The sequence below is a fragment of the Dipodomys merriami genome, unplaced genomic scaffold, assembly GCF_024711535.1.
Source record: "Dipodomys merriami isolate MVZ:Mamm:240054 unplaced genomic scaffold, mDipMer1.0.p SCAF_22, whole genome shotgun sequence".
In the NCBI taxonomy this organism is placed as follows: Eukaryota; Metazoa; Chordata; class Mammalia; order Rodentia; family Heteromyidae; genus Dipodomys; species Dipodomys merriami.
Genome location: NW_027203604.1, coordinates 23,739,365 through 23,755,419, shown reverse-complemented (window position 1 = coordinate 23,755,419; position 16,055 = coordinate 23,739,365). Strand labels below are relative to the sequence as shown.

Sequence of the window (16,055 nt, the reverse complement as noted above, 5' to 3'; positions counted from 1 at the left end):
GAGGATTCAGTTTACTAAGCCTGACCACCTCTCAGAAATCTGATTACCCAGAAGGGCCATGGCTTTGTGTTAAGTCTTTTCCACTTTCTGGCAATGGACATTTTTTTTGAATACACAGGTCATAGGAGGCTAGTGTTAGCAAAATTTATACAGATGTTGTTTTATTTTTATAGCTCTCCTCCATTTACTGGGTGGCATTTCCTTCAGTGTTAACAACAGAGGTTAACTGCACACAGACGTGTATGGGGATTCTTGCCAGGTTTTTCCCCCCTTCCCCTCCTATAAATATGTTTCTCCAGATTGTTCATTCTCCGCCTTGGCTGCAGACAGTCTTTTAGCATTCAGATTTAATTGGTTCAGCCAATTCTGGGGCCATCTGCAGAACCGTGTGTTCATTATAAACACACTTGATGAGTGTGTCCCCCAATGCGTGCATTTTGAAAGCAATCAGAGGTGTTCTGATGACACTCTCAAGCCATGGCCGTTCTGTTGTCTATTGTTGGAATTAAAGGTCCAAAGCTCAGGCCAAAGCAGTTTTGCTCTCCAGGCAGAAGTGCATTTATTTATCCCACACCCTGCTCTGAAAGACCTCTTTCCTCTGCTCTTTTGTAGTTGACTAAACAGCGTCTGGTGGATGCAGATGGTATCATTAATCCCAGTGCTTTCTACATCTACCTGACGGCTTGGGTCAGCAATGACCCTGTTGCTTACGCTGCCTCTCAGGCCAACATCCGGCCCCACCGACCTGAATGGGTCCATGACAAAGCTGACTATATGCCAGAAACAAGGTTAAGAAGTAAGTAGCACTCGTTCTGACGGGCCTGGGAGCTTCCCCAAAGGTGCCTCATCCCGTTCCTCAAAGCTCAGCAACAGCTTCACTCGTTGACACTACCCAGGGTTCAAAAGTGTAAATAGAACAATATATTTCTTTTAGTTTAAAACTCTGCGAGACAGATGAGAATGTGTAATGGAATACAGCCCCACACTCTATCTCGTTGAGAAATAAGAGTCTCTAATCTCCTTTTGTAGCTTTAGCTCTTAAGACGTTCATCAGGCATCTCTTCTGAATGCCAGCTGTTCCCTGTGAAAGTCGGGGAGGCGTCCAGGTTGAGTGTTATTTTACTATTGCAGAGTTTTATCGCTGGGGATTATATGTTTATCTTAACTTTGTCAACTCTGGTGTTGAAGGGATTTTTGGCACGTTGGGTCATTCCTATAAGCCACCAAGCACCTGTACTCTGTCAAAGCTGTTTAAACTGGAACAGAAAAGTCTGTATACAACAGTGTCCTCTTCCTTTCACCTCTCAGCCTGGAGTTTGAAAGGTGGTTCTGTGTGGATTTAATTTGCATTTATGATAGAGATCTTAGTAGCAGCGTATGCTTTGGACATTGGGCCAAGAGAAGACGTGAGAAAAGACGGGTCCCTTTGCAAACATGGCTGGGCAGCTAGCGGGTTGTGCTTCCCGGTATCTAAACCCCAGAGCCTTGTGGCAAGCAGCCAAGGCTTGTCTTAATGAAAATTTATAGTTGAGATTATAATAGGGCAAATCATGTTTAGCAAGTCAACTGAATGACCCCAAAGGGTCTGGAACACACAACGGCAGTAACTAAATGCTTGTTGTAGAAGGATTTTGCCTCATTGCTGAAGACTTAGCATGGCATTAGAAAAGAAGTGAGGAAGGTTTAAGTTGGTTAGGTCACTAAAAGGATAAGAAAGTAAAGGATTTTTCTCAGCAAAGCAAGACTCTAGAATTATTTAGTTCTTATAAATGAGTAAGGGCACCAGTTTGAACATAGAATTTTCATATTTGTCAGTGACATGAGAAAATGTTGCTTGAGTCTTGAAGTGTTTAGATCTGTTAAAATCAGTGATCACTTGTGGATTATTAATAAAAGGTTTATTAAAAGAAATACTGAGGGGCTGGGAAGGTAGCTTAGTGGTAGAGTGCTTGCTTTGCATGCCTGAGGCCCTGGGTTCGATTCCTCAGCACCACATAAGCAAAAAGAAAAAAGCTGGAAGTGGCGCTGTGGCTCAAGTGGTACAGCACTAGCCTTGAACTGAAGAGCTGAGGGACAGCACCCAGGCCCAGAGTTCAGGCCCCACGACTGGACCCCCCCACACACACAAAAAAAAAGAAAAAAAAGAAATACCGAGATCACGGACCCTCTGTCTTGCACCATTACTCCCCCTCACCAAAAAACTTGATTATTGTTTACAAAATACCACAGCAAATAGGAACATTATAAACACCCAGTGACATTTACTGCTTTTCCTTGATGTTGAAAAAAGAACAGTCAGCTGGGCGCTGGTGGCTCACGCCTGTAATCCTAGCTACTCAGGAGGCTGAGATCTGAGGATCGCGGTTCAAAGCCAGCCCGGGCAGGAGAGACCGTGAGACTCCTATCTCCAATAAACCACCAGAAAACCGGAAGTGGCACTGTAGCTCAAGTGGTAGAGCGCTCGCCTTGAGCTGAAGAGCTGAGGGACAGCGCCCAGGCCCAGAGTTCAAGCCCCACGGCCGACAAAAAAAAAAAAAAAAAAAAAGAAAAAAGAACAGTCAGTCCATCTTCTTGCAGAGTTCTTTCGTGTTTTCATTGTCGTTATAGAATTACAGCCAGGAGACAACACTTCACAGCAGGCCATCTTATAACCTGGTGTTTTCTGTCTGTCCAGTCCCTGCAGCAGAACCAATCGAATATGCTCAGTTCCCTTTCTACCTCAACGGCCTGCGAGACACTTCAGACTTTGTGGAAGCCATTGAAAAAGTAAGAACCATCTGCAACAACTACACAAGCCTGGGGCTCTCCAGCTACCCCAACGGCTACCCCTTCCTCTTCTGGGAGCAGTACATCAGCCTGCGCCACTGGCTGCTGCTGGCCATCAGTGTGGTGCTGGCCTGCACGTTCCTCGTGTGCGCTGTCTTCCTGCTGAACCCCTGGACAGCCGGAATCATTGTAAGTTTATTATAAGGGTCTTTTAAGGAAGTCAGATTCCATTCCTTTCAGCATAGCTCTTTCTGCAGCCAGGAAGTTTTGTTTATGTCTGGGCCTTTGGAAGAGGGTATATAGATTGCATCATCTGTAATGTATTTATTCTACCTGAGGTGGCGAGGCTCATGATGAAGGTAGAGCTTCAAATGGCCATAATCTTCTGTTCTCTTCTCCTTACAGCTTTCAAACATGTGTCTACAATATATGGGACTTGTAAGGCACACTTTCCCTAATAGTTCTGAGCATTTATTTATTAAGTAAAGATATATAAAGCAAAAAAAAAAAAAAAAAAGCCCAATCTTTGGAAATTTTGAAGTATCATTTTGTGACCCCATCCCAGAGAATTAGGGTGCAAGTATATGGGGGGAAAGTATCTTAGAGGTGCATTGATCCCTGGAAAAAAGAATCAAAAGAGGTGCCCGTGGCTCACGCCTATAATCGTAGCTACTCAGGAGGCTGAGATCTGAGGATCACAGTTCAAAGTTCAAAGCCAGCCCGGGCAGGAAAAGTCCATGAGACTCCAATAAACCACTAGAAAACTGGAAGTGGCACTGTGGTTCAAGTGGTAGAGCGCTTGCTTTGAGCTGAAGAACTGAGGGACAGCGCCCAGGCCCAGAGTTCAAGACCCACAACTGACAAAAAAAAAAAAAAAAGAGAGGGAAAGAAAGAATCAATTGCTACTAATAATCTATTTTGAGGCGTCCTTTCCTCAAATTCCTCTCAGACATGAAGTGAGTCTCGTGTAGAGTCTAATAAAATGGCAGCGCTTGAATTCCACAAACTGTGGTATAGCCTTTAAAATGCCAAAATTACAAAAACAGAGCAGATTTTGTTTCTGCACCATAAGTCTGGGCAACAGCAGGTATGTGAAAGGTAAATGTTTAGTCTGCAGGAATTTTCACAGCACTTAAACCATGGACATCGTCCATCTTTCATTATTCTCCACCGACCTCTACCTCCACCCACTGCCCACCCTGAGGAAGAATGATCATTTCCCCCATTACTCCCCATGTGTAAAGTGAATTGGGTTGATATTTGTATTTGTTTCCCCTTGGCCCAAGAAACACCAAAGTCTTCCTCACAGATTGTTTTTCCATTCCCCTACAAACGTTTACAAAGAAGATGAAGGGCAAAGGAAAGCTGTTCCTTGCATTTAAGGGTCTGCTTTGTCTACCCCAGTTGTTCCTCATTTCTTCAAAGCACAGCAACGCTGTAATGTGACACGCATCTACTGTTGACAGCTTTCCCATTAGCCTGCTCCCAAATTTTCTTCACTTAGCCTGTTAGTTCTCCAACAAAGGCTACTCCTTTATAAGAACCTTTATCTACCCTGTCCTGCCAGTTTTCTTCGGGGTGAGGCAACCAGACACAATATTTCAACTCAGTTATGATAGGACAGTTTCTGATGCTTAAGACTCTTGTTTTAAGTTGTAGCTGTCTCCAGTACTGGTTCTAGGACCCCTATGTGTATATCAAAACCCTTGGATGCACAGGTCCTTTATATAAAGCAACATGGCATTTATATAGGAACTATACACATCTCTCTAGATTACTTACAATGTCTGATGCAGTGAATGTTATACATAGTTGCTATACCGTATGTTTTAGGAATAATGAGAAGGAAAAAAAATGACCTTTTCAATACATGTGGAGGTTTATTCTTCCCAAATATTTTCAATCCACAATTGGTTGAATCTATGGATATAGAACCCACACATGATGAGTCCATGACTATATCATTCTTTCTGGATTGTTCCAGTGGCATAGTCTCAGTCATGCTTTGCTATCAAGGACAGACATATAGAAAAAGAATTGCAGAGAGTACTTAACTTTGTTTTCATGTGTTCCTCCTTCCATCTTACAAATTGCTTGTCCCAGAGTCTCCCTTCCCAGCAAGAACTTGAAGTAGGATGCTTCAAAGGACAGTTGTCCAAAGTAAAAGTGAGTTTGTACTTTGGTATTTGGGTATCAGATGGTTCTCTGTTCTTGCTCTGAAATAAGGCCAGATTAGCAGGCAAGGCCATGTGCAGTGTATCCCCTCACTGATGACTGTGTGTCTTCTTCAAGGTGATGGTCCTGGCATTGATGACAGTTGAGCTCTTCGGCATGATGGGCCTCATTGGAATCAAGCTTAGCGCTGTGCCTGTGGTCATCCTGATCGCATCTGTTGGCATCGGAGTAGAATTTACCGTTCATGTGGCTTTGGTATGGGAGATCAAAATGCAATATTTTCTTTAGTTCTTCCAGTGTCCAAGTGGGAACCTTTTTCATTTTGCCCATACATCACAGTGACAGGTCCTTGGGACACAGGAGTTCCCTGAGGAGGTCTGAAATGGTTCTGAATTCCTTTCCCTCTTGGGGAGACCTGGGGCAGGGGTATGGAAAGTGAGTGTTACTGGGAGCTTAGTTAGGCAGAGTCCTCTGTGTCAGAGCAGGCGGGGAGAGAATGTGTGCCTCTGATGTTGACCATCACTGCTATCACCTCAGGTCCTAAAGTTGTCACTTTTGTTCTCTGAACATATTTGTGAATGGGCATGCATACACACAATTTTAGGAACAATAATAAGGGAGAGATAGAACAAGACCACCTTCAGGCTCAGTGGGGATAGTATAATTGAGAGTGAGATGAGCTGGCAGCTGTGGAAATACCCTCAGGCCTGTGAGCAAAGGCTCAGATGCTCAGCCCTGAAATGCTGGCTCTTTACCTCAGCCCACCCAGCTCCATAAACCTCCCAGCCTCTGAAGTTAGCCAGAAAACAAGAGAGCTAGGATTGTTTTCCATGGGATTTCTCCCCTCTTGTCCTGTGCAAGAGGAACTTACACATGAGGACAAATTCAGTCTTGAATCCAAGAGACAAGTCCACATTTATCAGATAATTATTGAAAAACTTCATCGCCAGGTGGAAATTATGTTCTATCTGCAGGGATGCTTTTAGCCCAAGCACCTGGGATTACTAGTAGGCTTTCAGTAAATACATACTGAGTCAATCAGTGCTGATGTTTGAAAAGGCCATGCTAGGTCCTTAGTGTGGGGCTTGGAGCAGATGACTTTTAGCATTGTTTTTCCAGTCATCTGGCACTGCTCTGCCCACTGGCAGGCACACAGCATGTGCCTGTCTTTCTGATGCTGATACTTGTGTCTTCTATGTCTCTCAAGCTGTAACTAAGCAACTCTGGAGACTAAAAATCAGTGTTTCAGAAGAAACGTTTCATTGAAGCTTAATAAGCTTACCACATAGAATCAGTCTTCTCTAAATTTTTGATCCCGCTCAAATTCTAATTAATTCAAATTGGTTTTCCCCCCATAGACTTAAAAAATAGTTTTGTTTTGTTTTGTAGCTAGTTTTGTTCTCAAGTGCTTTCTAGAACAAATTTCTGCAATGGAACGGCAATCTGTGGTCTTTGTTACTTGTAGTCCAAGGCTTTTCGAAGAGCTGTGTCACATACAGGATATAATTTTTTGTCCTATGCATAAAATTTGGATTTTTTTTCTTTTTGGAAAGTTTAAAAAGCTGGTGGCTCATGCTTGTAATCCTAGCTACTCAGGAGGCTGAGGTCTGAGATTGTGGGTCAAAGCTAGCCTGGGCTGGAAAGTACATGAAACTCTTAGTTCCAATTAGCCATAAGAAAACCAGAAGTAAAGTGATAGAGTAGTAGCCTTGAGCAAAATTGCTCAGGGACACTGAGTTTAAGCCCCCACAACCAACAAAATAGTAATTATAACAACAACCTTAAAAAGAAAATATGTATTTCTAAAATTCCTTAAGAAGTAGGCAGAAGGGGCTGGGAAGGTGGCTCAGTGGTAGAGTGCTTGCCTTGAATGCATGAGGACCTGGGTTCACTAACTAAGTACCACCTAAGCAGAAAAAGCCAGAAGTGGCACTGTGGCTCAAGTGGTAGAGCACTATCCTTGAGCTGAGGGACAGCACCCAGGCCCAGAGTTCAGGCCCCAAAGAAGTAGGCAGATTCCTGTCAGGTTGCTACCTTTCAGTACGCGTCAGTTGCGAGCCATGGGATAAGACAACAATGGGTCAGTTCAACTATGATACAAAGCATTTTGGTAACAACCTAAGTCTCAAGTCTGAGAACAGTGTTTTAGAAGAGAAAATAATGTATGCTCAGGATTTTGTACATACTATTTTTTTGATAAGGAAAATAACTCTTCTTGTCTTTCTCACAGGGTAATTATAGGTTAGGAACAAAAACACACATACACGTGCGCGCGCGCACACACACACACACACACCCATAGTGGCTCCTTTCTTTCGCCTAAACTTTAAAACAGAGAATAACCTTGTGCCAAGCACCATCCCTTCTTCCAGGCAGGAACCAGGCAGGGAATAGCAGTCATTCAAGTGAATAACCCATATTCAAGTGTCCATGGGTCACACTGATTGCAGCATTCTAATGCACAAGTTCCCATTTGGTAGCAAACACCACTCTTGATCTGGAGGTGCTTTAGGATGCAAGGGCAACAGGGGTATGTACTTACATACTTATGTCAGACTAGAGTTGCACTTACAGCCTGGTGCGCAGGTATACCACAAATACATTTGTTTGAAGCAGTGGCAGAAATTCTTACCTCAATGAAATCAAGGGGAAATGCGTATTCAGCACCCACTGCCCATCAGAACAAGTTGAACACAAGACCTTGACCAACTAAAACATTAGCCAGAATATTTTGTCTTTCACAACTATCAGTCTTCTCTGTGAGTGGTGTGAGATACTTGAGTGTGATTAGGAATGAAAGGAAATATTTGTGTACAATTTGTATAGTCTAGGTTTTGCTGAAGATTCACCTCAACATAGACTATGACCCAATACCACAAACGTGTTTAAGCCTCATCTAGCTCCTCTGATTAACAGTAAAGTCTGAGAAGTATGTTCAAGAAAGATGGGGAAAATCTTAAGGCAAAGTTGAGGCTATACCCGATTCAAGACTCATCACCTGACCCCTTTTCCTTACACAGGCCTTTCTGACAGCCATTGGTGACAAGAATCGCAGGGCTGTGCTTGCCCTGGAACACATGTTCGCCCCTGTCTTGGATGGTGCCGTGTCCACTCTGCTTGGAGTACTGATGCTTGCAGGGTCTGAGTTTGATTTCATTGTCAGGTAAGTGAGAGCATGACAGATGGTTTGTTTTAAAAAATTTCTTCATATTTTTTGTTGTTGCTTATTTCCTCCTATATCTGGTAGATGGCAGCATCTCTTCACTGTAACTCAACTTTCTTTTATGCTAAGAGGTACAAAATGTACAAGCTATGTTCCAGAGCCATCATAGGAAATACCTTGAAGACCTTAGGTAGGGGTAGAGCTTAGCACCAGAGGTGACTTCTCAGCAGAAAGCACAAAGCATCACTATTGTCCCAGTTAATCGCCCAGTATCTTACCTGTTAATGTCCCAGGGTAGAAAAGTCTATAGAAAGATGACATGGTTCCCATAAATGACCTCATTGGAGCTTTGTGTCATCATCTTCAGAACTAGAAAGGAAAACTTATAAATGCCTAAAATGATCTTCACAATTCTCTTAAAAAGTTAAGATAACATGCCCAGATTGGAAATCCCAGCCTAGTTTGAGTACTTCTATGTTGACTTCAAGACAGACTATTTCTTGTTGATTTATTTAAGTAAGAAGAATGCCTTTCTTATTTATAGAAGGAAAGTGAGTTTTCCTTTAGTAAATTGTTGGATACCTGCAGAGAAAGAAACCATGTTCTCTCAACAGCATTCACAGCTTTGGGAGGTAGCTACTCTTGAATAAAATACTACTACTTGTGAAGAGGTAAAGTCATCCCTCAGTAAAAATACAGTGCAGAACTAGAACTGTGGGAAGGTAGAACCCTGACAAATAGATAGTTTGTGTGGGCACTTTAATCTGGACAGTTAATCTAGTTGGCCTTTTCCTGTGCACATGTATGTTTGTGTGTGTGAGAAACTGAAGCCACTTGTTTTCAGATGAAAAGAAAATCCTTTTAATTAGAAGTTTTAGCTCAAGTTGGCTTCTTACAGGGTAATAGAGTGCTTGCTGAGCATGGGTGAGGCCCTTGATTAAAAACGGAAAAGAAAGGAAGAGTCTTGCATCATTCTATTAGCATAGGCCATTGGACAGTTAAGAATCCTAGAGATGCGCCCTTCCTGAAATGAATCTTCTAGTTTACTCCCTGTGGTTTGGACTAGAATGAATCAAGAGATAGAGTCATTGGGGACCAGGACTTGGTCTATGTTGTGTGTCTGAATCCACTAGGGCTCTTTACATGCAGATGGCATTGGAGGTTGAGAGGAGTACCTGCCTTTCCACTCAGCTTCCAGATGAGGCCCATGAATGCAAGACTTCTCAACCTAGTCTGTTGATAAGTCAACTGGCCAATGTGTAAGTTCTTATTTGCCCAAATACTGAGGTAGTTGGCCTAAGTTAGATAAAGGTTTTGGCTTGTTTAAAGCTATTGATTTGACTTTGACTTTCATTTCCTTGATACACTCTTACTTAGATATTTGTATTCTCTCTATGCTTTAAAAGCCCAATGCCAGATAGTCTTTTTTTTTGCATAACTACTTTCTCATTGAGCACATACATAATGCCAACCTCACAAGTGTCATATTGTCCAACAGCAAGAAACCTGCGCTCTGTCCCTTTCTATTTGGCTTATGGCCTATAGTGGGAAGAGATAGTTCACCAGGTAATTCAAAGCAGTAGAGACAGAGTGTGTGCTGAGCTCATGTGGGTCAACCTCACAAGGGATACTGAGTGAGCCATAGGAAGAAAACGTGGCCTGACTTAGAGCACCCAGCTGAGAGCCTGGAGAGCAGGATCCCAGGTCTCTTATTCTGTTCAGACTGCTGGTTTCCTCACAGAGATATCAGGATTCCTGTTTCAAGCACTTAGAAAGGGCTTCTCATTTTCTAAAACTGAGCTCAAATAAATGAGCAGACATTGTATACACAAAGCTGTCAGAAATCTAATTGGTCTGTTTATGCTACAGTTAGATGGATGGGATGCAAATGTCTTAATGCCTGCTGCTGATATATGCCTCTACTGAAAGTTCTAGCAGTTTACATTAAAGCAAGACATTGACTGCTTGATGTTGAGGTTTTGTCTTTTTTTTTTTCTGAACTAATGCAGCTCAAAAGTTTCTAGTGTTTACAATAGCTGTGAGGTATTTGTATTTTTATAGGGATTCTCTCCCCTTTCATCTAATGTTGAAACATATATAGACATGGCAACATTGGTTGCCTGGTCTGTTTCATGATCCAGCAGATCATTAACAGATAGATATCTTGCCCTCCCTCTTTCCAGAACATCCTGAGCCTCACTTCCCCCACCGCAGCCCACTTCCATCAAAGCCCTAGAAATCATTAGTTCCAGAAAGGCATCCTTGCGTGGAGTGTGAGCCCTCCCGCTGTGCAGAGTGTCTGCCAGAGGCTGTCCCTGGCTGACAGGTTTACCTTGGTATTCGTGAAGGATCCCAGACCTTAGCCCTCAATGGTGGGAAAGCAGAACTACTTGTTCACTTTCCTCTTCTACCATGGTGCTGCAGCCTTTATGTTTGAATTGGCTGACGCAAAACAAGAGTATTCAGAGATGCTAAATTGTTCAACAAAAGCTTGGCCCGCAGAGCAGCCCCGCCATTGTGGAGCACCCTCACCCAGCACAATGCCCCGGCTCCCACAGAATGGGCAGCATTCTCTTTGCAGAAAGCTGGTTCCTGTGTCCTAAAAAAGGTTGCAATTGGAGCTATTTGGTAAAACTGGAACTCACAGAATTCTAGGCAGAAAGTTGTGATTAATGAAAGCCCAGGGAAAGCCTTACCTGATATGCTAGAGACTTAATTAGAGATTCTGCCGTAAGAGGCACAAGCATTTCACAGTGGATTAGCTGCCTGCAGAAGTGGGCTGCTTTTCCTCCTGGGCCAAATTGTTTAAATTCTACACCCTTCACTTCATTTGTTTGCTTCTGCTGGGTTTTCATGAACGGGGCCCCTCGGCATTGTATTTGTGCTTTCAGTTTGCTCAGCCATTCAGTTCACATTCCATATTTTTGTGTTTGTGTAACACATTCATAAATAACATTACATGCCATGAGATTTTAGCAAATTAACAAACTAATTTTTTTTCCTTCCCTTATGAGCTAACACTATGGGGCTGTGGAATATAATTCTCTAACTCCTGAGGTACAAAAAAAGCTAACAACAACAACAACAAAAAAAAACAGTCTTATAGCTGAATTTGAACTATGGATTTATAACCACTGTTACAAATGGGTTGGGTTTGGGTGTTGATATGTTACAATATTTGGGTAGACAGAGGGTAGTATAATTTTCTTTTGTCACTCTGAAAGTTCCTATTTTCCTTTTATCTTCAAGGTATTTCTTTGCTGTCCTGGCAATCCTAACAATCCTGGGTGTTCTCAATGGACTGGTTTTGCTTCCTGTCCTTTTATCTTTCTTTGGACCATATCCTGAGGTCAGTAATTACTCTGGGCATAATGTCTAATCCACAGGCCACTAAATGCTGTTTTGCCTAGTGTCACTATTAATTTAGATACTTAGGTATTTCGATATTTGCCAGTAGTTTTATTTACTCTTTAAGGAAATAAAAGCATGGCCCTTTTCAATTTGGTTGCTTTGGGGGTGGGGGTGGTAGACTTTGTTCAGCTTCAAATCAACTAATTGACAGCCTGAGTCTTTCGATCTATATTAATGAAGGTTTTCTGCTCTAGATGAGTATCTGGGCTTCACAGAGGGGTGCACATCTCACCTTCCTGTGTGAAAAGGCACAGGCCATTCTTTTGCTCTAGCTGTAGGACTTCAGGGTCCACTTTGGTGGCAGACAGAGAGAGGAAAATACAGTATAACACGTGGGGTCCCAGGGTAGCAGGCAGAGACCCCTGAATAATACCTTGCTCTGAACCTTGAGATTGGCCAGCAGGGAAATAGACAATAAAACTTTTAATCTGGAATCTTCTTAAATAGGTGTCTCCAGCCAATGGCCTGAACCAGCTACCTACTCCTTCCCCTGAGCCGCCCCCTAGTGTTGTTCGCTTTGCGGTTCCCCCGGGTCACACAAACAATGGGTCAGATTCCTCTGACTCGGAGTACAGTTCTCAGACAACAGTGTCCGGCATCAGTGAAGAGCTTCAACACTATGAGGCACAGCAGGGCATGGGGGGTCCTGCCCACCAAGTGATCGTGGAAGCCACAGAAAACCCTGTCTTCGCCCGTTCCACTGTAAGTCATCACAGGGGCCAGGGGAGGGTCCTTTCTACCAGTGGTAATGGGCTGGATGGTTTAGGAGAGCCCCTGCCTGCTCTGAACAGCAAATCACCTAGACAAGATGCATCAAGAAAGTATACACCCATCCATCGCAGGAAAGTTAACCAATGTATTTGATTCTTTATAAACTATGTCTTAAAAATGATAATGTTTTTATTGCTGTGAGAAGGTGGCTTTTCTCTTCCTTCTCATCTCTACTCATTGTTTTCCTCAGTACAGAATTATTTTGATTATTGTCTAAAACTCTGCCATAGCTCTGTGTCTCTGAGCTCATCTGTCAGGTGGCTAGAAGGAGCATCAAAGCTCAAGCTCTGAAATACCCCTGAGTTCCTACTTTCATTTTACAAGGTCATGAGGATCCTGGGAGCTCTTTCTCCAATCACAAGAACCTAAGCCCCTTCCTTTACACTGTGTCCCCCAAGATGGCCTCACCTCCCCCCTGCCCTCCACCAAGGCCAGGAGCTCAGCAGGCAAAAGCCAAGGAAGGTTCCAGGGCTCATGTTGCTCCACTGAGGCCCCCTGCCATCCCTCCAGGAAATGGGTATTCCAGTCCCAGGCCAGAGCAGCCCTTCCATGAAAGAGAGGGAGGCCAACCAAATAACCTAAATTGTCCTCCTCTCACCCCCCGTGACGATGCCTGCTGAGCTGCAGTGTGAATCTGGTTTTGTTCAGCGGGAGCCTAAAAATAGGTACAAGCTGAACGACTTTGAAGTTGGTCACGGTCCTTTTGATTGATGTGGCCACTGTGCTGCTCTGTGCTTTGTATAGAGACCCAGAAACCACATTCCTAACAATCGGACAGAGCAGCACTGCCTGATACAAGTTTCTTCATGATGGTAACTCTGACTCTGCTCTCTAGTCCAGTAGCCACTGGCCACATGTGGAGGCTACTAAAATGTCTAGTATGACTGAGGTATTGGATTTTGGAATTTTAATCCATCTAGATGCAAATGGCCATGGGACTTTAATGAATGCCATGTATGACAGCAATGGTATAGACCGTCCTGCCAGGGTCCTGCCTTGTGGCCAGCCTGGGCCAAACTTGTAGCAGTTTTCAGAAGAAAGAAACCCAGGTTCCAGCTAGACAACCAGGGTGGGGTGGCGGATCGTGGGAGGGAAGCAACTGTGATGCTCCCAGAACACAGCCCTGCATTTATGGGCAGCAGCCATATGGATCCAGCCAGCTGTGCTGGAGCAAGGCTAAAAAGAAGTTCCAAATAAAGACCTCTTTCGCCACATCATGGAGGTTACTGAAAGACTGAGTTCGTCTTCTGTGGGTGGAAGGTCCCCATTGGTTCACTGAGGTTGACGGGGTACCTGGTCAGAGCCAAGAAGTGAGGGGTAAGACTGGGGAAGAGGCCATGTACTGAGCCTGTGGTTCGTGGTATATCTGCCTATATTAACCTGCCCTCGTCCTCTACAGGTGGTCCATCCTGAACCAAGGCATCAGCCACCCTCAAACCCTCGACAGCAGCCCCACCTGGACTCAGGGTCCCTACCCCCTGGGCGACAAGGCCAGCAGCCCCGCAGGGACACCTCCAGAGAAGGCTTGCGGCCACCCCCCTACAGACCGCGCAGAGACGCTTTTGAAATTTCTACTGAAGGGCATTCTGGCCCTAGCAACAGGGACCGCTCGGGCCCCCGGGGAGCCCGTTCCCACAACCCTCGGAACCCAGCGTCCACTGCCATGGGCAGCTCTGTGCCCAGCTACTGCCAGCCCATCACCACTGTGACAGCTTCCGCTTCTGTCACTGTTGCTGTGCACCCCCCACCCATTTCTGGACCAGGACGGAACCCCCGAGGGGGGCTCTGCCCGGGCTATGAAGACTACCCTGATACTGACCCTGGGCTGTTCGAGGACCCCCACGTGCCTTTTCACGTCCGATGCGAGAGGAGGGACTCGAAGGTGGAAGTCATAGAGCTGCAGGATGTGGAGTGTGAGGACGGGCGCTGGGGAGGCAGCTCCAACTGAGGTGTGTGCTGCCCGGGGGCCGGGGGACCTAGATGGGGGCAGATAAAGAAGTTCCTTGACATCTCCCAGGGGACCTTTAATGACCTGGGCTCTGTTTTCACCACCTGGAGTACCAGTCCTGTTTCAAACTGGGTTCTTCCTCCTTGATAAGTAACCTCTTAAGAATTAGTACAACTTAACAAAGACCATAGCCACTTCACCTTTTACCTACCTATTTGCCATTGTTATTGCAGTGCCATAACCGCTACACAATACTTTTCACCTGACTGTGTGATTGCATCATGATGGTGGAAATTCCTGTACTACACTTAACACCCTGCCATCCCTTTATAATGTTAAAGAAAAAAAAATTAAGTCAAACGTTCCAAAGTTGGGGGCTGTCTGTATATGATAATGCATAATTCTTTCTTTTAAGTGACCATAAAATGACATCCTGCATTGTTTTCTTTTAAAGGGTGATTAAAATCTGAAGCAAAGAGGCCAAAGATTGGACCCCCCCCCCACCTCTGCCCCACCTCTTTCCAGAACTGCTTGAAGAGAGCTGCTTGGAGTTAGGGAGAAGGTGTGCTGCCCTGGAGAGCAGTTCATTGTTACTGTAACCAATTGTATTATTTTGTTAAATATTTCTATAAATATTTAAGAGGTGTACACATATGTAATATACGAGAGAACAATGTAAAATAAAATGACCTGGGGTTTCTCCACTCCTGCCCCAGAGTGGGAAGGTCACTGGGGGTGGGGGTGGGGGACCGCACCCCTCCCTATTTGTACATTGATCTCTGTGCCACAACCAAGCTTAACTTAGTCTTAAATGTTCAGCATATGTTGCTGCTGCTTAAATATTGTATAATTTACCTGTATAATTCTATGCAAATATTGCTTATGTAATAGGATTATTTTGTAAAGATTTCTTTGTTTTAAAATATTTTAAATTTGCATATCACAACCCTGTGGTAGTATGAAATGTTACTGTTAACTTTCGAACACGCTATGCGTGATAATTGTTGTTGTTTAATGAGCAGATATGAAGAAAGCACGTTAATCCTGGTGGCTTCTCTAGGGGTAGTTGTTTGGTTATGTGTGTGTGTATGTGACCATGTATGGATTTTCCAATGTACTGTATTGTGATTTTTGTTTTATCTTGTTTATTTCTCTTTGTTCTCTGTAATCTGTAGTGGCTTCTCATCCCATCAGGCCAGAAGAGTTGGAGTATCTTTATGGCTCTGTGTTGGTGGAGGGGTATCTCTAAATATCCACCTTATTCTCTGGAAATGGTCCAGGGGAAGCCAGGTGCAACCTCACTTGTTGCCCTCCCAACACCCACCTTGTGCTTCAGAAAAAATAGGTTTCTTCACATAGATTATTATGTTGGATGTTGGAACCTCAGGGTGCAGAGCCAACTGTCTTCATTGGAGGAAAAGAATTAGGAACTATGCCTAGTGGGGAGACCTAGCTAAGCTATGGAAATCAGTGTACTCCAGAAAAGTGTGTGGTATTCTGCCTTGCCTGTGACTTATGTGCTCATGTGCACTTACACACACAGCATCCCACCCCATGACCCTAATACAGGTAGAAAAAATCCATTCATTCAGGGCTCAGTAAGCCAAGAGAGGACGTTTTGAGGTCCTACAATTTAAATTTCCTCTCAATTGAACAGCTTGTTGAGGATTCCTAGGTCAGCTTGCTTCTAACATGGCAGGTGATACACTCAGAAGTTCTGAGATTATTTGCAGCGCATTCATGTTAGGTGCACGTTTTTAAATGAATAAAAATGTGGCTTTCCTCCCTCTCCATTATGATTCTTTCAGTGCAACTTTTTTT

General features: G+C 44.0%; 1 protein-coding gene across 3 annotated transcripts in view; it reads left to right on the top strand.

Moving 5' to 3' along the window:
- Positions 1-15,366, top strand: part of Ptch1 (patched 1) — a 70,561-nt gene extending 55,195 nt beyond the window's left edge. For all 3 annotated transcript variants that reach the window (XM_070033707.1, XM_070033706.1, XM_070033708.1), the window contains exons 17-24: positions 613-796; positions 2,675-2,955; positions 5,059-5,196; positions 7,962-8,104; positions 11,354-11,453; positions 11,963-12,217; positions 13,686-14,235; positions 14,689-15,366. In XM_070033707.1, coding sequence (XP_069889808.1) covers positions 613-796; positions 2,675-2,955; positions 5,059-5,196; positions 7,962-8,104; positions 11,354-11,453; positions 11,963-12,217; positions 13,686-14,234 — 1,650 coding nt within the window. In that variant the 3' untranslated portion in view covers position 14,235; positions 14,689-15,366. The remainder of the gene's footprint in view (positions 1-612; positions 797-2,674; positions 2,956-5,058; positions 5,197-7,961; positions 8,105-11,353; positions 11,454-11,962; positions 12,218-13,685; positions 14,236-14,688) is intronic.
- Positions 15,367-16,055: the final 689 nt, after the last annotated feature.